General features: G+C 44.3%; 2 protein-coding genes across 2 annotated transcripts in view; one reads left to right on the top strand and one right to left on the bottom strand.

Annotated features, from left to right (window-relative positions):
* Positions 1–23,412, bottom strand: part of LOC311101187 (X-ray repair cross-complementing protein 5-like) — a 31,645-nt gene extending 8,233 nt beyond the window's left edge. The window contains exons 1-10 of the mRNA XM_084142287.1: positions 23,273–23,412; positions 22,848–22,966; positions 22,642–22,754; positions 22,240–22,381; positions 21,714–21,965; positions 17,654–17,840; positions 16,232–16,418; positions 15,908–16,076; positions 15,551–15,712; positions 15,337–15,466 (exon numbers count right to left, since the gene is read on the bottom strand). Coding sequence (XP_083998413.1) covers positions 15,337–15,466; positions 15,551–15,712; positions 15,908–16,076; positions 16,232–16,418; positions 17,654–17,840; positions 21,714–21,965; positions 22,240–22,381; positions 22,642–22,754; positions 22,848–22,920 — 1,415 coding nt within the window. The 5' untranslated portion in view covers positions 22,921–22,966; positions 23,273–23,412. The remainder of the gene's footprint in view (positions 1–15,336; positions 15,467–15,550; positions 15,713–15,907; positions 16,077–16,231; positions 16,419–17,653; positions 17,841–21,713; positions 21,966–22,239; positions 22,382–22,641; positions 22,755–22,847; positions 22,967–23,272) is intronic.
* On the top strand, positions 6,513–9,121 carry LOC311100458 (E3 SUMO-protein ligase ZBED1-like). The gene is made up of 3 exons (XM_084141378.1): positions 6,513–7,082; positions 7,573–8,201; positions 8,286–9,121. The coding sequence occupies exons 1-3, from the start codon at positions 6,524–6,526 to the stop codon at positions 8,676–8,678; spliced, it is 1,581 nt and encodes a 526-aa protein (XP_083997504.1). The 5' UTR covers positions 6,513–6,523; the 3' UTR covers positions 8,679–9,121.
* Positions 23,413–23,905: the final 493 nt, after the last annotated feature.

Here is a 23,905-nt window from a genome sequence, read left to right as displayed (position 1 = left end):
TCACTGTTGACGTTGAGACTGGTGTTTTGCGGGTACTATTTAATGAAGCTGCCAGTTGAGGACCTGTGAGGCGTCTGTTTCTCAAACTAGACAGTCTATTGTACAGTTGAAGTCGGAAGTTTACATACACCTTAGCCATATAGATTTAAACTCAGTTTTTCAGAATTCCTGACATTTAATCCTAGTAAAAAGTCCCTGTTTTAGGTCAGTTAGGATCACCACTTTATTTTAAGAATGTGAAATGTCTGAATAATTTTACATTTTAGTCATTTAGCAGACGCTCTTATCCAGAGTGCATACATTTATTTTTTTATTTTTTCAAACTGGACCCCCGTGGGAATCGAATCCACAACCCTGGCGTTGCAAACGCCATGCTCTATCAACTGAGCATGAGAAGGATTTATTTAAGCTTTTATTTCTTTCATCACATTCCCAGTGGGTCAGAAGTTTACATACACTCAATTAGTATTTGGTAGCATGGCCTTTAAATTGTGTAACTTGGGTCAAATGTTTCAGGTAGCCTTCCACAAGCTTCCCACAATAAGTTGGGTGAATTTTGGCCCATTCCTCCTGACAGAGCTGGTGTAACTGAGTCAGGGTTGTAGGCTTCCTTGCTCGCACACGCTTTTTCAGTTCTGCCCACACATTTTCTATAGGATTGAGGTCAGGGCTTTGTGATGGCCACTCCAATACCTTGACTTTGTTGTCCTTAAGCCATTTTGCCACAACTTTGGAAGTATGCTTGGGGTCATTGTCCATTTGGAAGACCCATTTTGCGACCAAGCTTTAACTTCCTGACTGATGTCTTGCGATGTTGCTTCAACATATCCACATAATTTTCCTTCATGATGCCATCTATTTTGTGAAGTGCACCAGTCCCTCCTGCAGCAAAGCACCCCCACAGCATGATGCTGCCACCCCCGTGCTTCACGGTTGGGATGGTGTTCTTTGGCTTGCAAGCACCATCTTTTTCCTCTATTTTTGTTTCATCAGACCAGAGGACATTTCTCCAAAAAGTACGATCTTTGTCCCCATGTGCAGTTGCAAACCGTAGTCTGGCTTTTTTATGGCGGTTTTGGAGCAGTGGCTTCTTCCTTGCTGAGCGGCCTATCAGGTTACGTCGACATAGGACTTTTCAGAATTCCTGACATTTAATCCTAGTAAAAAGTCCCTGTTTTAGGTCAGTTAGGATCACCACTTTATTTTAAGAATGTGAAATGTCTGAATAATTTTACATTTTAGTCATTTAGCAGACGCTCTTATCCAGAGTGCATACATTTATTTTTTTATTTTTTCAAACTGGACCCCCGTGGGAATCGAATCCACAACCCTGGCGTTGCAAACGCCATGCTCTATCAACTGAGCATGAGAAGGATTTATTTAAGCTTTTATTTCTTTCATCACATTCCCAGTGGGTCAGAAGTTTACATACACTCAATTAGTATTTGGTAGCATGGCCTTTAAATTGTGTAACTTGGGTCAAATGTTTCAGGTAGCCTTCCACAAGCTTCCCACAATAAGTTGGGTGAATTTTGGCCCATTCCTCCTGACAGAGCTGGTGTAACTGAGTCAGGGTTGTAGGCTTCCTTGCTCGCACACGCTTTTTCAGTTCTGCCCACACATTTTCTATAGGATTGAGGTCAGGGCTTTGTGATGGCCACTCCAATACCTTGACTTTGTTGTCCTTAAGCCATTTTGCCACAACTTTGGAAGTATGCTTGGGGTCATTGTCCATTTGGAAGACCCATTTTGCGACCAAGCTTTAACTTCCTGACTGATGTCTTGCGATGTTGCTTCAACATATCCACATAATTTTCCTTCATGATGCCATCTATTTTGTGAAGTGCACCAGTCCCTCCTGCAGCAAAGCACCCCCACAGCATGATGCTGCCACCCCCGTGCTTCACGGTTGGGATGGTGTTCTTTGGCTTGCAAGCACCATCTTTTTCCTCTATTTTTGTTTCATCAGACCAGAGGACATTTCTCCAAAAAGTACGATCTTTGTCCCCATGTGCAGTTGCAAACCGTAGTCTGGCTTTTTTATGGCGGTTTTGGAGCAGTGGCTTCTTCCTTGCTGAGCGGCCTATCAGGTTACGTCGACATAGGACTTGTTTTACTGTGGATATAGATACTTTTGTACCTGTTTCCTCCGGCATCTTCACAAGGTCCTTTGCTGTTGTTCTGGGATTGATTTGCACTTTTCGCACCAAAGTACATTCATCTCTAGGAGACAGAACGTGTCTCCTTCCTGAGCGGTATGACGGCTCTGTGGTCCCATGGTGTTTATACTTGCGTACTATTTTTTGTACAGATGAACGTGGTACCTTCAGGCGTTTGGAATTTGCTCCCAAGGATGAACAAGACTTGTCTACAATTTGTTTTCTGGAGTGCTTGCCTGATTTCTTCTATTTTCCCATGATGTCAAGCAAAGAGGCACTGCGTTTGAAGGTAGGCCTTGAAATATATCCACAGGTACACTTCCAAGTGACTCAAATTATGTAAATTAGCCTATCAGAAGCTTCTAAAGCCATGACATCATTTTCTGGAATTTTCCAAGCTGTTTAAAGGCACAGTCAACTTCTGAACCACTGGAATTGTGATAGTGAATTATAAGTGAAATAATCTGTCTGTAAACAATTGTTGGAAAAATTACTTGTGTCATGCACAAAGTAGCTGTCCTAACCGACTTGCCAAAACTATAGTTTGTTAAGAAGAAATTTGTGGAGTGGTTGAAAAACAAGTTTAAATGACTCCAACCTAAGTGTATGTAAACTTCCGACTTCAACTGTATTTGTCCTCTTGCTCAGTTGTGCACCGGGGCCTCCCACTCTTTCTATTCTGGTTAGAGCCAGTTTGCGCTGTTCTGTGAAGGGAGTAGTACACAGTGTTGTACGAGATCTTTAGTTTCTTGGCGATTTCTCGCATGGAATAGCCTTCATTTCTCAGAACAAGAATAGACTGACGAGTTTCAGAAGAAAGTTATTTGTTTCTGGACATTTTGATTCTGTAATCGAACCCACAATTGCTGATGCTCCAGAGACTCAACTAGTCTCAAGAAGGCCAGTTGTATTGCTTCTTTAAATCAGCACAACAGTTTTCAGCTGTGCTAACATAATTGCAAAAGGGTTTTCTAATGATCAATTAGCCTTTTAAAATGATAAACATGGATTAGCAAACACAATGTGCCATTGGAACACAGGACTGATGGTTGCTGATAATGGGCCTCTGTACAACATTAACAATGTCTACACTGTATTTCTGATCAATTTGATGTTATTTTAAAATGGACAAAAAAATTCCATATATATACACACACAAATTTCTTTATTTTTACTATTTTCTACATTGTAGAATAATAGTCAAGACATCAAAACTATGAAAAAACACATATGGAATCATGTAGTAACCAAAAAAAGAGTTAAACAAATACAAATATATTTTACATTTGAGATTCTTCAAAGTAGCCACCCTTTGCCTTGATGACAGCTTTGCACACTCTTGGCATTCTCTCAACCAGCTTGATGAGGTAGTCACCTGGAATGCATTTAAATTTACAGGTGTGCCTTGTTAAAAGTTAATTTGTGGAATTTATTTCCTTCTTAATGCATTTGAGCAAATCAGTTGTGTTGTGACAAGGTAAGGGTAGTATACAGAAGATAGCCCTATTTGGTAAAAGACCAAGTCCATATTATGGCAAGAACAGCTCAAATAAGCAAAGAAAAACGACAGTCCATCATTACTTTAAGACATGAAGGTCAGTCAATCCGGAAAAATTGAAGAACTTTGAAAGATTCTTCAAGTGCAGTCGCAAAAACCATCAAGCGCTATGATGAAGGAAAGGAAGACCCAGAGTTACCTCTGCTGCAGAGGATAAGTTCATTAGAGTTAACTGCACCTCAGATTGCAGCCCAAATAAATGCTTCACAAAGTTCAAGTAACACACATCTCAACATCAACTGTTCAGAGGAGACTGTTTGAATCAGGCCTTCATGGTCGAATTGCTGCAAAGAAACCACTAATAAAAGGACACCAATAAGAAGAAGAGACTTGCTTGGGGCTTTGTGAGACGCAGAGTTGGTGAAGGGATGATCTCCGCATGTGTGGTTCCCACCATGAAGCATGGAGGAGGAGGTGTGATGGTGCTCTGCTGGTGACACTGTGTGATTTATTTAGAATTTAAGGCACACTTAACCAGCATGTCTACCACAGCATTCTGCAGCGATACGCCATCCCATCTGGTTTGTGCTTAGTGGGACTATCATTTGTTTTTCAACAGGACAATGACCCAAAACACACCTCCAGGCTGTGTAAGGGCTATTTGACCAAGAAGGAGAGTGATGGTGTGCCGCATCAGATGACCTGGCCTCCACAATCACCTGTCCTCAACCCAATTGAGATGTTTTGGGATGAGTTGGACCGCAGAGTGAAGGAAAAGCAGCATTCCTCATGAAGCAGGTTGAGAGAATGCCAAGAGTGTGCAAAGCTGTCATCAAGACAAAGCGTGGCTACTTTAAAGATTCTCAAATTTGTTTAACTTTTTTTTTGTTACTACGTGTTATTTCATAGTTTTGATTTCTTCACTATTATTCTACAATTTAGAAAATAGTAAAAATAAAGAAAACCCCTTGAATGAGTAGGTGTGTCCAAACTTTTGACTAGTACTGTACACACACAAATATACATCCATCCATACATACAGTGGCTTGCGAAAGTATTCACCCCCCTTGGCATTTTTCCTATTTTGTCGTCTTACAACCTGGAATTAAAATGGATTTTTTAGGGGTTTGTATCATTTCATTTACACAACATGCCTACCACTTTTAAGAAGCAAAATATTTTTATTGTGAAACAAACAACAAATAAGACAAAAAAACAGAAAACCTTTTGCAGCAATTACAGCTGCAAGTCTCTTGGGGTATGTCTCTATAAGCTTGGCACATCTAGCCACTGGGATTGTTGTCCATTCTTCAAGGCAAAACTGCTCCAGCTCCTTCAAGTTGGATGGGTTCCGCTGGTGTACAGCAATCTTTAAGTCAAACCACAGATTCTCAATTGGATTGAAGTCTGGGCTTTGACTAGGCCATTCCAAGACATTTAAATGTTTCCCCTTAAACCACTCAAGTGTTGCTTTAGCAGTATGCTTAGGGTCTTCCCTGCTGGAAGGTGAACCTCCGTCCCAGTCTCAAATCTCTGGAAGACTGAAACAGGTTTCCCTCAAGAATTTCCCTGTATTTAGCGCCATCCATCATTCCTTCAATTCTGACCAGTTTCCAGTCCCTGCCGATGAAAAACATCCCCACAGCATGATGCTGCCACCACCATGCTTCACTGTGGGGATGGTGTTCTCGGGGTGATGAGAGGTGTTGGGTTTGTGCCAGACATAACGTTTTCCTTGATGGCCAAATAGCTCAATTTTAGTCTAATCTGACCAGGGTACCTTCTTCCATATGTTTGGGGAGTCTCCCACATGCCTTTTGGTGAACACCAAACGTGTTTGCTTATTTTTTTCTTTAAGCAATGGCTTTTCTCTGGCCACTCTTCCGTAAAGCCCAGCTCTGTGGAGTGTACGGCTTAAAGTGGTCCTATGGACAGATACTCCAATCTCCGCTGTGGAGCTTTGCAGCTCCTTCAGGGATATCTTTGGTCTCTTTGTTGTCTCTCTGATTAATGCCCTCCTTGCCTGGTCCGTGAGTTTTGGTGGGTGGCCCTCTCTTGGCAGGTTTGTTGTGGTGCCATATTCTTTCAATTTTTTTAAATAATGGATTTAATGATGCTCCGTGGGATGTTCAAAGTTTCTGATATTTTTTTATAACCCAACCCTGATCTGTACTTCTCCACAACATTGTTCCTGACCTGTTTGAAGCGCTCCTTGGTTTTCATGGTGCCGCTTGCTTGGTGGTGCCCCTTGCTTAGTGGTGTTGCAGACTCTGGGGCCTTTCAGAACAGGTGTATATATACTGAGATCATGTGACACTTAGATTGCACACAAGTGGACTTTATTTAACTAATTGTGTGACTTCTGGAGGTAATTGGTTGCACCAGATCTTATTTAGGGGCTTCATACCAAAGGGGGTGAATACATATGCACGTACCATATGCACTAGGGCTGAACGATTAATTGCATTCGCGATAATATCGCGATTTGACTGAACGCGATTTTCTAATCGCAACGTGCGCGATTTGAGGTGGTCACGTGACGCGACTTTTCATGCTGTCCAGCGCAATGGCCTCTTGCTCGACGGAACAGTCAGAAACTGACACAGCTGATACTTTAATATCGAAGAGGAACAGCACGTCGGTGGTGTGGAACTATTTTGGTTTTAAAAAAGAAGATGCTGAGCAGCGTCAGGTGTTGTGCAGAGCATGCCGTGCTCCGATTGCTACTTCACGGGGTAACACTACAAACCTGTTTCAGCACTTAAAAAAATACCACAAATCAATGCATGACAGTTGTATGACCAAAATGCCGAGCATCAGTGCGCGAGACAAGCCAAATACCTCAAGACAGGGATCACTGACAGAAATGTTCGAAAGTGTCACTCCGTATGAACGTAATTCAAAACGGCACGGAGAAATCACTCGGACAATAACCGAGTTCATAGCCAAAGATATGATGCCTCTCAGCACGGTGACCAAGCCTGGGTTCATGGCATTAATACATACGCTTGATAAACGTTACAGTATACCCTCCCGCACATACTTCAGTCAGACTGCCATACCGGAGCTGTACAAAAAGTGCAAAGAGAAAGTCGCCGCGGAACTTAAAACGGTGGAGTTTTTTGCTAGCACTACTGATATGTGGTCAAGCCGCACAGCTGAGCCGTACCAGAGTCTTACAGTCCATTTTATTGATGAAGATTTCAACCTCCGAGCTCGCTGCCTACAAACTACCTACTTCCCAGACGATCACACAGGGGAAAATATTGCAGCCGGCCTGAGAGAAGGGCTTGTCAGCTGGGATCTCCACGAGGAGAATCACGTCTGCATCACGACGGACAACGCGTCGAATATGGTGCTTGCTGCGCGGCTTAATGAATGGACGAGGCTCCAATGTTTTGGCCACAGATTACATCTTGCCATTGGTAAGTTATTGTGTGTGTGTGTGTGTGTGTGTGTGTGTGTGTGTGTGTGTGTGTGTGTGTGTTTGTGTGTGTGCGAGTGCGAGAGAGAGAGATGCGTCGATTAGTAAAGCTGAATATACAAATATATATAAATGATATTATATAAATCGGATGGGATTAAATAAATTCATACTTCCACTCCTTTTCTAATATGTAAATTCATTTTACTTGCTTATATCATATGTCTGTCTGTGGTGGAATGCCCACCTGCATTTTTTTTCTTTTCTTGTTTTTGTTTTTTACATGTTTTTTTAGTGTTTATGAGAGAGAGAGAGAGAGAAAGAGAGAGAGAATTGACATGCAAATAAAGACCCTTTGAATTGAGAGAGAGAGAGAGGATGTGTTGTGGATGTGTGTATTTCAGAATTACAGCTAATTTGAGTGTGTAATAGTGAGAGCCTTGTATCAAAACTCAAATTGTGTGTAATACACTACTTTTTATTTCTTTTAGAAAATGCACTCAAAGATGACAGAGTGTCAAGGGCAACAGCACTGTGCAGGAAGCTGGTGGGGCACTTTTCCCACAGTTGGAAGAAGAAAGCAGCCCTGACGGAGGCACAGAGAGAGCTCAAACTCCCTGAGCACAACCTCATAACGGAGTGCCCAACAAGATGGGGTTCTAAAGAAATGATGATTGCCAGAGTGCTTGAACAGGCCAAAGCCATTTCTCAGGTATTGTCTGGAGATCGATATGCACGCTCCCTTATCCCAACCTGGCAGGATATTGACGTGTTGGAGTCGATTCACAAGGCACTGCATCCTCTACTGGAGTTTACTGATGCTCTTTCTGGAGAGGAGTATGTAAGCATCTCCTACCTCAAGCCAGTTCTCCACCTTTTTGCCACATCAGTCCTGGCTGAAGATGCTGAGGACACTGACCTGACTAAATCAATAAAAACCAAAGTCCTAGCATACCTCAATAACAAATATGGAGACCCAAACATCCAGGAGCTTTTGGATGTTGCCTGTTTCCTGGACCCTAGGTTCAAAATACAGTACATCAGTACAGACAACATCCCTGCTATCAAGACTCGTCTGAAGACAGAGATAGTAGACTTGGCACAACGTACATATCATTGGGTAAATAATTATGTATTTCACAAAAACAAAAATTTTCTGTAAAATCTAACTGGAAAACTAATGGCTGTTGTTTTCATCTAATAGGAGAAGAGGTCTCGTACTGAAACTGTTCAGATGCCTCAAAGTGCACAGTCCTTGGGGGAAAAGACGAAGAGGTCTCTTGGCAGTTTTTTCAAGACCAGTTCAGCCTCTCCTTCTTTGCCTGTAAATCTTGAAGATGTCGCAGAGGCAGAGATAAACAATTACCTGATGACTCCTACCATTGATGGAGAAGATGATCCATTGGCTTGGTGGAGGGTGCACAAGATCAGCTACCCACAGTTGTGCACCATGGCACGCAAGTATCTTTGTGTACCTGCTACAAGCGCTCCCTCAGAGCGTCTTTTTAGCACAGGAGGGAATATTGTGACTTGCACTCGCTCAGCCTTGAAGCCAGAAAAAGTCAATATTCTGGTTTTCTTAGCAAAAAACCTGTGAGCCACTGAGAACAGAACTGTTGGATAAGTATGGCTGGCAGTGCCATACTCGTAGTGAACTTTAGTCTGTGTGGTGTGTTATTGTTGTGTACTTGAGATAAGTGAGGCTCATCTATTTTATATTATAATATTCAAATCGTTTATAAAAAATAGTTTGTCTAAATTAAAAGTGCATTTCTCATTTTTTATTTATAACTTTATTTACTTTGATTTTACAAAATATTTTCAAAGCAAATTCCTTGTTTCAGTTGTGTGAAATGTTACTGACTTGGGAGCAGTAAGATACATACAATTTAAAATTATTTTTTTCTTAAGACTGTACCTTTTGCACACAGTGTTTACAAAGTTCATGCCTTTGTTTAAATTATTTAAATGCACAGTGGCAAAGCCACAGATGTTTCTGTAATGAGCAGTTCAATAAAAATGTCATTTATTTCAAGTCATACATGTTTGAATTTAATTCTAACAAATAGACCCAGCCTATGGGAAAGAACATTTCACACTAAATGTATATACTATTGTGTTGGTCATATTTAAATCATTCATTATGTTTTGTAGGGGAAAAAGGATAAATAAATTAAATCGCATATTAAATCGCAATCGCAATATTGGGGGCAAAAAAACGCAATTAGATTATTTTCCAAAATCGTTCAGCCTTAATATGCACGTACCACTTTTTTTTTTGATAGGAAAAACGCCAAGGGGGATGAATACTTTCCGAAGGCACTGTACATCTATACATACATACAGTGCCTTCGGAAAGTATTCATCCCCCTTGGCGTTTTTCCTATTTTGTTGCATTACAACCTGTAATTTAAAATGATTTTTATTTGGATTTCATGTAATGGACATACACAAAATAGTCCAAATTGGTGAAGTGAAATGAAAAAAAAAAACTTGTTTAAAAAAATTAAATTAAAAAAATAATGCTTCAGAAAGCATCCAGACCCCTTGACTTTTTCCACATTTTGTTACTTTACAGCCTTATTCTAAAATGGATTAAATAAATACAAATCCTTAGCAATCTACACACAATACCCCATAATGACAAAGCAAAAACATTTTTTTATAAATTTTTGCAAATGTATTAAAAAAGTAAAACAGAAATACCTTATTTACATAAGTATTCAGACCCTTTGCTATGAGACTCGAAATTGAGCTCAGGTGCATCCTGTTTCCATTGTGTAAGAGGCCTCAAATTTTTTCCCCATTGACTGGATCTTTATATTTACCACTTGGATCCTGTTTCAGTAATAATGATATCAGACCTTCTTGTTGAGTGTCTGATAATCTACCATTTATATAGGAGTGGTTCAAACATGCTAATAACGGTCCTCTGAGTATATCCCAAAAAAAATTGGTATACCTCCACTGGTACAGTGGGGGAAAAAAGTATTTAGTCAGCCACCAATTGTGCAAGTTCTCCCACTTAAAAAGATGAGAGAGGCCTGTAATTTTCATCATAGGTACACATCAACTATGACAGACAAAATGAGAAAAAAAATCCAGAAAATCAAATTGTAGGATTTTTTATGAATTTATTTGCAAATTATGGTGGAAAATAAGTATTTGGTCAATAACAAAAGTTTCTCAATACTTTGTTATATACCCTTTGTTGGCAATGACACAGGTCAAACGTTTTCTGTAAGTCTTCATAAGGTTTTCACACACTGTTGCTGGCATTTTGGCCCATTCCTCCATGCAGATCTCCTCTAGAGCAGTGATGTTTTGGGGCTGTCGCTGGGCAACACGGACTTTCAACTCCCTCCAAAGATTTTCTATGGGGTTAAGATCTGGAGACTGGCTAGGCCACTCCAGGACCTTGAAATGCTTCTTACGAAGCCACTCCTTCGTTGCCCCGGGCGGTGTGTTTGGGATCATTGTCATGCTGAAAGACCCAGCCACGTTTCATCTTCAATGCCCTTGCTGATGGAAGGAGATTTTCACTCAAAATCTCACGATACATGGCCCCATTCATTCTTTCCTTTACACGGATCAGTCGTCCTGGTCCCTTTGCAGAAAAACAGCCCCAAAGCATGATGTTTCCACCCCCATGCTTCACAGTAGGTATGGTGTTCTTTGGATGCAACTCAGCATTCTTTGTCCTCCAAACACGACGAGTTGAGTTTTTACCCAAAAGTTATATTTTGGTTTCATCTGACCATATGACATTCTCCCAATCCTCTTCTGGATCATCCAAATGCAATCTAGCAAACTTCAGACGGGCCTGGACATGTACTGGCTTAAGCAGGGGGACACGTCTTGCACTGCAGGATTTGAGTCCCTGGCGGCGTAGTGTGTTACTGATGGTAGGCTTTGTTACTTTGGTCCCAGCTCTCTGCAGGTCATTCACTAGGTCCCCCCGTGTGGTTCTGGGATTTTTGCTCACCGTTCTTGTGATCATTTTGACCCCACGGGGTGAGATCTTGCGTGGAGCCCCAGATCGAGGGAGATTATCAGTGGTCTTGTATGTCTTCCATTTCCTAATAATTGCTCCCACAGTTGATTTCTTCAAACCAAGCTGCTTACCTATTGCAGATTCAGTCTTCCCAGCCTGGTGCAGGTCTACAATTTTGTTTCCGGTGTCCTTTGACAGCTCTTTGGTCTTGGCCATAGTGGAGTTTGGAGTGTGACTATTTGAGGTTGTGGACAGGTGTCTTTTATACTGATAACAAGTTCAAACAGGTGCCATTAATACAGGTAACGAGTGGAGGACAGAGGAGCCTCTTAAAGAATAAGTTACAGGTCTGTGAGAGCCAGAAATTTCTCTTGTTTGTAGGTGACCAAATACTTATTTTCCACCATAATTTGCAAATAAATTCATTAAAAATCCTACAATGTGATTTTCTGGATTTTTTTTCTCAATTTGTTTGTCATAGTGTACGTGTACCTATTATGAAAATTACAGGCCTCTCTCATCTTTTTAAGTGGGAGAACTTGCACAATTGGTGGCTGACTAAATACTTTTTTTCCCCACTGTATGTGATGGTCCGACCGCATTCTGTCCCCTATCAACACTTTTTTTTCTACTTTTGCTGCCAGAGAGAATTACATAAGAAAGTAATCAAGACGACTAGCTTGATTGAGCCTCCGCCATGTATATCTTACTAGGTCAGGATATTTAAGCCTCCATATATTCACTAGTTCCAATATATCCATGACATTTGTGATTTCCTTAAGTCCTTTACGGTCCCTAGAGGTATTTAAAACCATATTATAGTCTCCCACCATAATAATAGAGTCTTGTATTGCTCATAGGATTGATCAATTATTATATATATTTTCAAAGAAGCGTGGATCATCATTATTTGGACAGTATAGGTTAATGAGCCATATCTGTTTATGGTCCAATAACATATTTAAAATCATCCATCTACCTTGAGGATCTGTTTGGACAATTTGCACATTCGGATCAAAATTACTATTAATTAATATCATCACCCCTTTTGAATTTCTTTGCCCATGGGAGAAATATATTTCAGTTTGCCCACTGACAAAGACATGATCAGTCTATAATTTTAATGGTAGGTTTATTTGAACAGTGAGAGACAGAATAACAACAAAAAAATCCAGAAAAACGCATGTCAAAAATGTTATAAATTGATTTGTATTTTAATGAGGAAAATAAGTATTTGACCCCTCTGCAAAACATGACTTAGTGGCAAAACCCTTGTTGGCAATCACAGAGGTCAGACGTTTCTTGTAGTTGGCCACCAGGTTTGCACACATCTCAGGAGGGATTTTGTCCCACTCCTCTTTGCAGATCTTCTCAAAGTCATTAAGGTTGAGGCTGACGTTTGGCAACTCGAACATTCAGCTCCCTCCACAGATTTTCTATGGGATTTAAGGTCTGGAGACTGGCTAGGCCACTCTAGGACCTTAATGTGCTTCTTCTTGAGCCACTCCTTTGTTGCCTTGGCCGTGTGTTTTGGGTCATTGTCATGCTGGAATACCCATCCACAACCCATTTTCAATGCCCTGGCTGAGGGAAGGAGGTTCTCACCCAAGATTTGACGGTACATGGCCCCGTCCATCGTCCCTTTGAGGCGGTGAAGTTGTCCTGTCCCCTTCGCAGAAAAACACCCGCAAAGCATAATGTTTCCACCTCCATGTTTGACGGTGGGGATGGTGTTCTTGGGGTCATAGGCAGCATTCCTCCTCCTCCAAACACGGCGAGTTGAGTTGATGTCAAAGAGCTCGATTTTGGTCTCATCTGACCACAACACTTTCACCCAGTTCTCCTCTGAATCATTCAGATGTTCATTGGCAAACTTCAGACGGGCCTGTATATGTGCTTTCTTGAGCAGGGGGACCTTGCGGGCGCTGCAGGATTTCAGTCCTTCACGGCGTAGTGTGTTTACAATTGTTTTCTTGGTGACTATGGTCCCAGCTGCCTTGAGATCATTGACAAGATCCTCCCGTGTAGTTCTGGACTGATTCCTCACCGTTCTCATGATCATTGCAACTCCACGAGGTGAGATCTTGCATGGAGCCCCAGGCCGAGGGAGATTGACAGTTCTTTTGTGTTTCTTCCATTTGCGAATAATCGCACCAACTGTTGTCACCTTCTCACCAAGCTGCTTGGCGATGGTCTTGTAGCCCATTCCAGCCTTGTGTAGGTCTACAATCTTGTCCCTGACATCCTTGGAGAGCTCTTTGGTCTTGGCCATGGTGGAGAGTTTGGAATCTGATTGATTGCTTCTGTGGACAGGTGTCTTTTATACAGGTAACAAACTGAGATTAGGAGCACTCCCTTTAAGAGTGTGCTCCTAATCTCAGCTCGTTACCTGTATAAAAGACACCTGGGAGCCAGAAATCTTTCTGATTGAGAGGGGGTCAAATACTTATTTCCCTCATTAAAATGCAAATCAAATAAACCTACCATTAAAATTATGGACTGATCATATCTTTGTAAGTGGTCAAACGTACAAAATCAGCAGGGGATCAAATACATTTTCCCCCTCACTGTATGTCAAGTAAGGCTTCTCTCAGAAAGATGTTCTCCTTGAAGGTTATTACCCACCAGTATGTGAAGTGCTAATATTAAGTATAGCTTACAGATATTGACTGTTACGTTTTCATCTTGAGGTGATCTGCACTGCTGTGTTCAGTCTGCCATCTTGAATGTTTTTTTCTGATTGGAGTCCACCTGTGCTAAATTCAATTGATTGGACATGATTTGGAAAGGCACATACCTGTCTATATAAGGTCCCACAGTTGACAGTACATGTCAGAGCAAAAACCAAACCATGAGGTCGAAGGAATTGTCCGTAGAGATCAGAGACAGGATTGTATCGAGGCACAGATCTGGGGAAGGGTACCAAAACATTTCTGTAGCATTGAAGGTCCCCAAGAACAAAGTGGCCTCCACCATTCTTAAATGGAAGTAGTTTGGAACCACCAAGACTCTTCCTAGAGCTGGCCGCCCGGCCAAACTGAGCAATCCGGGGAGAAGGGCCTTGGTCAGGGAGGTGACCAAGAACCTGATGGTCACTCTGACAGAGCTCCAGAGTTCCTCTGTGGAGGGGAGAACCTTCCAGAAGGTCAACCATCTATGCAGCACTCCACCAAATCAGGCCTTTATGGTAGAGTGGCCAGATGGAAGCCACTCCTCAGTAAAAGGCACATGACAGCCCGTTTGGAGTTTTGCCAAAAGGCACCTAAAGGACTCTCAGACCATGAGAAACAAAATTCTCTGGTCTGATGAAACCAAGATTTAACTCTTTGGCCTGAATGCCAAGCGTCATGTCTGGAGGAAACCTGGCACCATCCCTACGGTGAAGCATGGTGGTGGCAGCATCATGCTGTGGGGATGTTTTTCAGTGGCAGGGACTGAGAGACTAGTCAGGATCGAGGGAAAGATGAACGGAGCAAAGTACAGAGAGATCCTTGATGAAAACCTGCTCCAGAGCGCTCAGGACCTCAGACCAGGGCTAAGGTTCACCTTCCAACAGGTCAATGACCCTAAGCACACAACCAAGACAACGCAGGAAGGGCTTCAGGACAAGTCTCTGAATGTCCTTGAGTGGCCCAGCCAGAGCCCAGACTTGAACCTGATCAAACATCTCTGGAGAAACCTGAAAATAGCTGTGCAGCGACGCTCACCATCCAACCTGACAGAGCTTGAGAGGATCTGCAGAGAAGAATGGGAGAAACTCCCCAAATACAGGTGTGCCAAGATTGTAGCGTCATACCCAAGACTCGAGGCTGTAATCACTGCCAACGGTGCTTCAACAAATACTGAGTAAAGGGTCTGAATACTTATGTAACTGTGATATTTCATTTTTGTAAAATAAAATTATTTGCAAACATTTCTAAAAACCAGTTTTCCCATTATGGGGTATTGTGTGTAGATTGATGAGGGGGAAAACTATTTAATCCATTTTAGAATAAGGCTGTAACGTAACAAAATGTGGAAAAAGTCAAGGGGTCTGAATTATTTCTGAATGCACTGTACATAGACAACACAGGAGTAAGTGGGAATCTCAAGACTCATTCAGGTCATAGGAAATTTACATTAGTGCTCCCCTAGTTTTCTACTGTGCTGTCACTGTTATGTTTTATGCTTTTACTTTTTCAAAATGCAAATCCTGGTATGGAAATAATCTGTGCAGACAGCTGTGATGTTTTTATCATTCACTGTAATGAAAGGGCCGTACTTGTATTTGAAACGTAGCTTGTGTACTATCTCCTTCATCTTTTCCACCTGGGCGTCGGAGGCGGTGGGGAGCTGAGGAGCGTCCAGGGTACGGATGTCATCCGCGTAGGGCAGGAAGATGCCATGGAAGCCTGAGACAAATACACATCACTACAATTAGTCTGAATGTGTGTGGGGCACAAGACCCCGGCTGCAGTGGGACCCAATGACTGTACCTGGAGCCGCAATCTGGGCCTGGCCCTCATCCACCTCCTCTCTCTGGGGCACCAGGGCTAAGAAGCGTGGGGGAGAGTTACGGATCCGTGTGTATTTACACAGAGCGAACACGTTCCTCTCACTACACCTGCGCAGCAACGCTGTAAACACACAGGCACTCCCTGGGATGGAAAAACAGGACAGAGTGAGAAAGGGGTTAAAGTTGGAACTCAAAAGATAATGGAACTGAGATGGGGAACATGGGTTGACTCTCCCCGGATAACATTTTGACGGGCAGTTATGTATTCAACTGTCACAGTCTCTCTTCCCATCATAGTGAAAGGTTCAGTGTTGCTGGAGGATGCACACAAACACACCTGTGACCATCTCCTCCTCTGGGTAGATGAAGACAGCAGATCTGAGGTGGTGGTGCAGTTTGAGACGCTCCATGGGCTTGAACCCAATCAGATCCAGACCCGGGTTTGAAAACTTCTTTATCACATCCACCTCGTCTTTCTCCATCACGATCTGCTTGCTTGCATAAACCTACACAGACAAACACACAACCACAAATCACCTCTAGACTGAAATGACCCTGACAGAATGAGAAGTATGAACTTATACTTTGATACACTTTCGATAATTGCTATACTAATTTTTTTTTACAAAAGTGGTTCGATTTGAGATTCCAACTTAGTTACCTGGGCCCTCTTGGTGTCGCTGGGGAGCAGCAGGCTGCCCGTCTGTGTGTGGTAGAGGCGTGTCTTGGTGAGGACGGGCTCGTTGTTGTCTCTGTAGAGCTTGATGGCATTAGGCTTCCTGGCCTGTCGGGCCGTGATGTACACACCCACCGCCACGTTCATCCCTTCCCCCAGACACAGATTCAACCTGAGACTCAGAGGAGAGGACTCATCAGCAACCAGGGCGCTGTTCAGTAGGGATGTGACAAATGTAAAAATGTTCTTACCGTTTAAACAGCATTTATTTATTTTTTTATAAGAAAAAATAATTACATTACATGTGAATTCACAATGCAGATATGGTCCTGCGTATGACCGCTAGGGGGCAATGCAGTTCAATCTACAGCAGTCCTGGCTACCAGACGGCGCTCGCTTTACTGCTATGGTAGTTAATTACGTTTTTAGGTTCTCTGTTTTGTGCCTCTCCTCCATGTTCTCAGTGGTCAGTACATGGGACTTCATGTGCCACTTCTCATCAATGTGATGGCTCATTGCAGTGATGTATGACAGCGTGTTCATAGACGTCCAACAATCTGTTAACGCCACGTATGGTGTTTGAGAGCTTGCGCTCTGTACTTGCAGAGCAATCATTGTACAATTTCTCCATCCGGGCCGTCAATGGTTTTTCGACATGACATCTTGTAGTCTGGTCCTAGATATGCCATCAGGGCACTGAAGCCGACAACCTCTACCATTGACAATGGCTGCATATCAACTGCAATAATTTCTGTAATCAGCACTGTGATTTTCTCACGCCGTCCCTTATCACACTTCTTTCATGTGAAGAGCCTGTCTAATGTCTGTTGTTGGGTGCCTGCGCTGCTGCCAGCAATGGTTTGAGTCTCACAGTACCTCCCTTTCAGACGGCTAAGCATTGAACCTGTACTGCCACTGTAGCTCAATTCCACCTCGCAGTTTGCATTTCACCACCTTCTCAAAGTATTGCCATATAGGACTTAGATGCTGTCGCTTCCGTCTCACTCTCTGACATTTTTCCAACTGTTAACGACGATGAAGTGCGGAGCGCTTTCTATCTGTGGCAAATCATTTGAAAGATGCTTATCTCCCCCTAGTAATGTTACAGCATTGTTGCATTAGGTATTTGTTTCATTTTTATTTTTCCCTTTATGATGACCGGGAGCTGTTAGTGGTAGTTTTGTGATAACTGCACTGCTACTGAAATTTTGTGAGAGATGTTTTTTTATACAGCGTTTTTTGTTTAGAGATTTCGAAACGTTAACGATCCCAATTTCAGTTAAACGTTCACACCCTTAGTAGGGAGAAATGTTATTCAACGATTGAAACATCTAAACATGTCCTATCAGAACACAGCGCCCTGCCTATACAATGGTGGGGGAAACAGTGCTAGGCTGTGCTTGTCACCTTGCCATGGATCTCTTCTTGATCTCCTTGGCTCGGACCCTCTTCTGGAGGTCCTCCAGTTTCCCACAAGGCTCCATCTGCAGGCCCAGCTCAGCCTCATCCTCGGGGGGGCTCACTACGTCGCAGAAGAAGAGCGAGACGTCGAACCCACCTGGCTTCATCAGATGCATCAGGTCTATCACCACACCTGTGAGTGAGTGAGTGACAGAGAGAGAGTGAGAGAGATCATTGATCATACACTTCTAGTGATAAACTAAACATCTGCAGGACCAAGATGTATTTCAGACCACTTTTCAAACCCCTCCACCTACAACCCAGTGACATCAAGGCCAACTGCCATAGAGATACAACTACACTACCGTTCAAAAGTTTGGGATCACTTAGAAATGTCCTTGTTTTCGAAAGAAAAGCAATTTTTTTGTCCATTAAAATAACATCAAATTGATCAGAAATACAGTGTAGACATTGTTAATGTTGTAAATGGCTATTGTAGCTGGAAACGGCTGATTTTTAATGGAATATCTGTCACGATCGTCTATAAAGGGAGCAGACCAATACGCAGCGCGTTGAGTGAACATGATGACTTTAATAAAGAAAGCACGTAACTACAAAACAAAAGACGATAGTGAAGTCCAACAGTGACAAAATACTGAACCTGGAACAAAAACCCACAATACCCACAGGAAAACATACAGAATAAATATGGCTCCCAATCAGAGATAACGAGCCGACAGCTGACACTCGTTACCTCCGATTGGGAGTCATCGACCAAACCTAGAAATACAACCACCAGAAATGCAAACATAGAAATACACCCAAATGCCCAACATAACCAAACCAAAACCCAACAACACAAAATACACCCTGGCTCAAATACAAACGTCCCGGAGCCAGAGTGTCACAGTACCCCCCCCTAAAGGTGCGCACTCCGGGCGCACCAGCATACAGTCTAGGGGAGGGTCTGGGTGGGCGTCTGTCCACGGTGGCGGTTCTGGCCCTGGTCGTGGTCCCCACTCCACCTTAGTCACTATCCGCTTCCGTAGCCTCCTCCACATGACCACCCCCCAACTAAACCCCACTGGATTAAGGGGCGGCACCGGACTAACGGGCAGCACCGGACTAAGGGGCAGCACCGGACTAAGGGGCAGTACCGGACTAAGGGGCAGCACCAGGATAAGGGGCAGCACCGGGCTAAGGGACAGCACCGGACTCACTGGCGGATCCTGGCTGGCTGGCTGGCTCTGGCGGGTCCTGGCTGGACGGCTCTGGCGGATCCTGGCTGGACGGCTCATGGCTGGCTGAAGGATCTGGCTGCTCATGGCTGGCTGACGGATCTGGCTGCTCATGGCTGGCCGACGGATCTGGCTGCTCATGGCTGGCCGACGGATCTGGCTGCTCATGGCTGGCCGACGGATCTGGCTGCTCATGGCTGGCCGACGGATCTGGCTGCTCATGGCTGGCCGACGGATCTGGCTGCTCATGGCTGGCCGACGGATCTGGCTGCTCATGGCTGGCCGACGGATCTGGCTGCCCATGGCCGGCTGACGGATCTGGCTGCTCATGGCCGGCTGACGGATCTGGCTGCTCATGGCTGGCGGAAGGCTCTGACCGATCCTGTCTGGAGGAAGGCTCTGGCTGATCCTGTCTGGCGGAAGGCTCTGGCTGATCCTGTCTGGAGGAAGGCTCTAGCGGCTCCGGTCTGGCGGACGGCTCCGGCTCATGGCAGACGGGCGGCTTAAGCGCCTTTGGGCAGACGGGCAGTTCAGGCCCCGTTGGGCAGACGGCAGACTCTGGCCGTCTGAGGCGCACCGTAGGCCTGGTGCGTGGTGCCGGAACTGGAGGTACCGGGCTGAGGACACGCATCTCAGGGCTAGTGCGGGGAGAAGCAACAGGGTAAGCTGGACCCTGGGGACGCACATAAGGGCTAGTGCGGAGAGCCGGAACAGGGCATACTGGACCCTGGGGACTCTCATAACGCCTAGTGCGGAGAGCAGCAACAGGACGCACAGGACTCGGGGAACACACAGGAGGCTTGGTGCGTGGTGTAGGCACTGGTGGTACTGAGCTGGAGCGGGGAGGTGGCGCCGGAAATACCGGACCGTGCAGGCTTACTGGCCCCCTTGAGCACTGAGCCTGCCCAACCTTACCCGGGTTGATGCTCCCCGTCGCCCGACCAGTACGGGGAGGTGGAATAACCCGCACCGGCCTATGAGGGCGAACCGGGAACACCATGCGTAAGGCTGGTGCCATGTACGCCGGACCGAGAAGACGCACTGGTGGCCTGATGCGTTGGGCCGGCTTCATGACATCCGGCTCAATGCTCAATCTAGCCCGGCCGATACGTGGAGCTGGAATGTGTCGAACCGGGCTATGCCTGCGTACAGGAGACACCATGCGCTCTACTGCGTAACACGGTGTCTGCCCGTACTCTCGCTCTCCACGGTAAGTCCAGGGAGTAGGCGCAGGTCTCCTACCTGACTTCGCCACACTCCCTTTTAGCCCCCCCCCCAATAAATTTTTGGGTAGTACACACGGGCTTCCAGCCTCGACTCCGTGCTGCCTCCTCATACCACCTCCTCTCGGCTTTAGCTGCCTCCAGCTCTTCACGAGGGCGGCGATATTCTCCCGGTTGTGCCCAAGGACCCTTTCCATCCAGAATCTCCTCCCAAGTCCATGAATCCTTGATAGGCGTCCATGAATCCTGTTGCCGCTTGACACGCTGCTTGGTCCTTTTATGGTGGGTTTTTCTGTCACGATCGTCTATAAAGGGAGCAGACCAATACGCAGCGCGTTGAGTGAACATGATGACTTTAATAAAGAAAGCACGTAACTACAAAACAAAAGACGATAGTGAAGTCCAACAGTGACAAAATACTGAACCTGGAACAAAAACCCACAATACCCACAGGAAAACATACAGAATAAATATGGCTCCCAATCAGAGATAATGAGCCGACAGCTGACACTCGTTACCTCCGATTGGGAGTCATCGACCAAACCTAGAAATACAACCACCAGAAATGCAAACATAGAAATACACCCAAATGCCCAACATAACCAAACCAAAACCCAACAACACAAAATACACCCTGGCTCAAATACAAACGTCCCGGAGCCAGAGTGTCACAATATCTACATAGGCGTACAGAGGCCCATTATCAGCAACCATCAGTCCTGTGTTCCAATGGCACGTTGTGTTTTCTAATTCAAGTTTATCATTTTAAAAGGCTAATTGATCATTAGAAAACCCTTTTGCAATTATGTTAGCACAGCTGAAAACTGTTGTGCTGATTAAAGAAGCAATACTGGCCTTCTTGAGACTAGTTGAGTATCTGGAGCATCAGCAATTGTGGGTTCGATTACAGGCTCAAAATGGCCAGAAACAAATAACTTTCTTCTGAAACTCATCAGTCTATTCTTGTTCTGAGAAATGAAGGCTATTCCATGCGAGAAATTGCCAAGAAACTGAAGATCTCGTACAACGCTGTGTACTACTCCCTTCACAGAACAGCGCAAACTGGCTCTAACCAGAATAGAAAGAGGAGTGGGAGGCCCCGGTGCACAACTAAGAGGACAAATACATTAGAGTGTCTAGTTTGAGAAACAGACACCTCACAGGTCCTCAACTGGCAGTTTCATTAAATAGTACCCGCAAAACACCAGTCTCAACGTCAACAGTGAAGAGGCGACTCCGGGATGCTGACCTTCTAGGCAGAGTTGCAAAGAAAAAGCCATATCTCAGACTGCCCATCTTAATCTTTTCTTTTTATTGGCCAGTTTGAGATATGGCTTTTTCTTTGCAACTCTGCCTAGAAGGTCAGCATCCTGGAGTCGCCTCTTCACTGTTGACGTTTAGACTGGTGTTTCCAGCTACAATAGCCATTTACAACATTAACCATGTCTACACTGTATTTCGGATCAATTTGATGTTATTTTAATGGACAACAAAATTGCTTTTCTTTCGAAAACAAGGACATTTCAAAGTGACCCCAAACTTTTGAACGGTAGTGTATGTGTGTTCTATCTTTGACAACTGCCCGTCCCCTTTCTCCAGACCCACCAGTCTCTTTGAGGTCACTGGCCTTGGTGCGGGCCTGGCGGTCGTGCTCGCTGTCGCCCCTGTGTGGCATGTCTCGGCAGGTAAAGATCATGAGGCGCTTGTGGGAGAGCCGCAACTTGAAGTCGCTGTAGAGGTTGGAGCAGCACCACAGGGCCTCGGCCAGGTTGGTCTTCCCACAGCCCATGGTCTCATCTGCCACCTGGGCACCGTTCTCCCCACGCAGCCCGTCCACATCCTGCACCCGACGGGCACCTAGAGGAGTGAGGGCGGGAGAGAGAGAGAATGAGAGAGATGGAAGGAAAGGGATGAAGGGATATGGAACAGGACAGAGGACAAAAGAGGGATGGAGAGATAGGTGGAGATAAGAGGTGGATAGACAGAGAGATAGGGGAGGAAGAAGAGTAAAGACAAGCAGATTGGAAATAGAGATACACAGAGAGCATAATAACAAAAATGTATTTGGCTTCCAGAAGACTCCAAGACCCTTTCAGAACATACACAGAAACTGCAGGCCAGGGAGACATACCAGGCGAGTCCAGGTCATGGTAGACATAGACATGCTTGAAACTGTTCCTGGGGTTCTTGCTCTGTTCTGTCCCATAGAACACTAGAGCCACCAGGTCCTTGTCACTGCTGATGATCTTAGTGGTATACACGCTGTGGACACACTGGGGAGGGAGAGTAACACGATACAATACATTACAACACTGTCAGAGGGCTAAGTAGGACCACAGAGAGATAAAGAGAGAAGGAGTGGGAAAGAGCCATGGGTCATGTCACTTTTCATGGTGCTGAGAGTTCAGTAATATTGATCATGTCTGAGATAGTGAGAGAAAGAGAGATAGGCAGGGAAGGGGGTGAAGAAAGGACAGGAAACTGTAAGGGAAAGCAGAGCGAGTTTGAGACAGCCCAAGAGAAAGAGATCTACCTGCATGGTCATGTCGAACGGTGAGGGCTCTCCATCCTCCCCCTTGATGAACATCTCCTTGGAAGCATCCACCAGAAACACCAGGCTGTCACGCCCTGTGCTCTTATAGTTCACTGGGCAGAGGGATTGCATTTACATTACAACATATGCTAAACTCCATACTATTCAGTATTGATCCATTCAATCGCCATCAATGTTTGTCCTACCTCCAGACTCATCCCCTTCCTCTCCGTCCACATCTTCATCCTCATTCTGGTAGTAGGCGTTCCACTCTGCCATTGTCCTCAACTAGGCTACACATGCACTAGAAGGCTCTGCTGGAGCCCTGAAAATGACATCTCTCTCTCTCTCTCACACACACACACACACACACACACACACACACACACACACACACACACACACACACACACACACACACAGCGAGAGAGAGAGAGAGGGACTCTGATCAGGTAACTAATAGCATATATATTGTTGAAGACTGATTTGTTTTGGAAGGCAGATCATGATGACGTCGGCCTCAATGCTCAACTACTTTCTGGCGGGTAACTGTATTTTGGCTAGCAGACATTTATCGCCATAAAATAACAATACATTTTCATTTAACATTTGCTGCTAAAATAAAGCATACCTTGCGACCGAGTGTGTGGTGTTAGAAATGTGTTTCGGATTAGAATAGCTAGCAACAAGCTTTGTTCTATCTTGATGCAGATGTGATCATAGCATAGCCGCGTGGTCCGTTGTCACGTGAACGCGCAGCACTTTTTCTATGTTGACAAATATGTTGGTGGGTTCATGTAAAGCTAAAATTGAGTAGCGCCATCTACTGTGGGATTTAGGTGGAGAGGCATGGATTGTGCATTTATGAAACATACTGTATATTGTCTAAATAATTGTCATATCAATTGTAAAACTCACTTGAATAAACACAAGATTTCTCAATTGTATGGATTCTTGCTTGTGGCCTGTGTGACTCATTTCATAATATGTTATCAGATGATGATGTAGGTCCCAGTCCCACTCTATCCATTAATTGGCTGGTTTCTAAACTGTATGTATAGGCCATAGAAATATGTATAGGCCATATAAATATTATGAATAGAACAGGCTTGGAACCTCTATCCCTGGCAATTTCACTGGTAAACTCATGTGTACACTCGCAATGGATGCCTGGTATTGTGATACAATCATTTCCATGGTAATGTTCATTCAAATGATGCTAACTGATGTGGCTCATGCAATGGAATGTACTTTTTGTATTGTC

The sequence above is a fragment of the Coregonus lavaretus genome (assembly GCF_964263955.1).
Source record: "Coregonus lavaretus genome assembly, chromosome: 25".
NCBI lineage: Eukaryota > Metazoa > Chordata > Actinopteri > Salmoniformes > Salmonidae > Coregonus > Coregonus lavaretus.
This window is presented reverse-complemented; position numbering and strand designations above follow the sequence as displayed.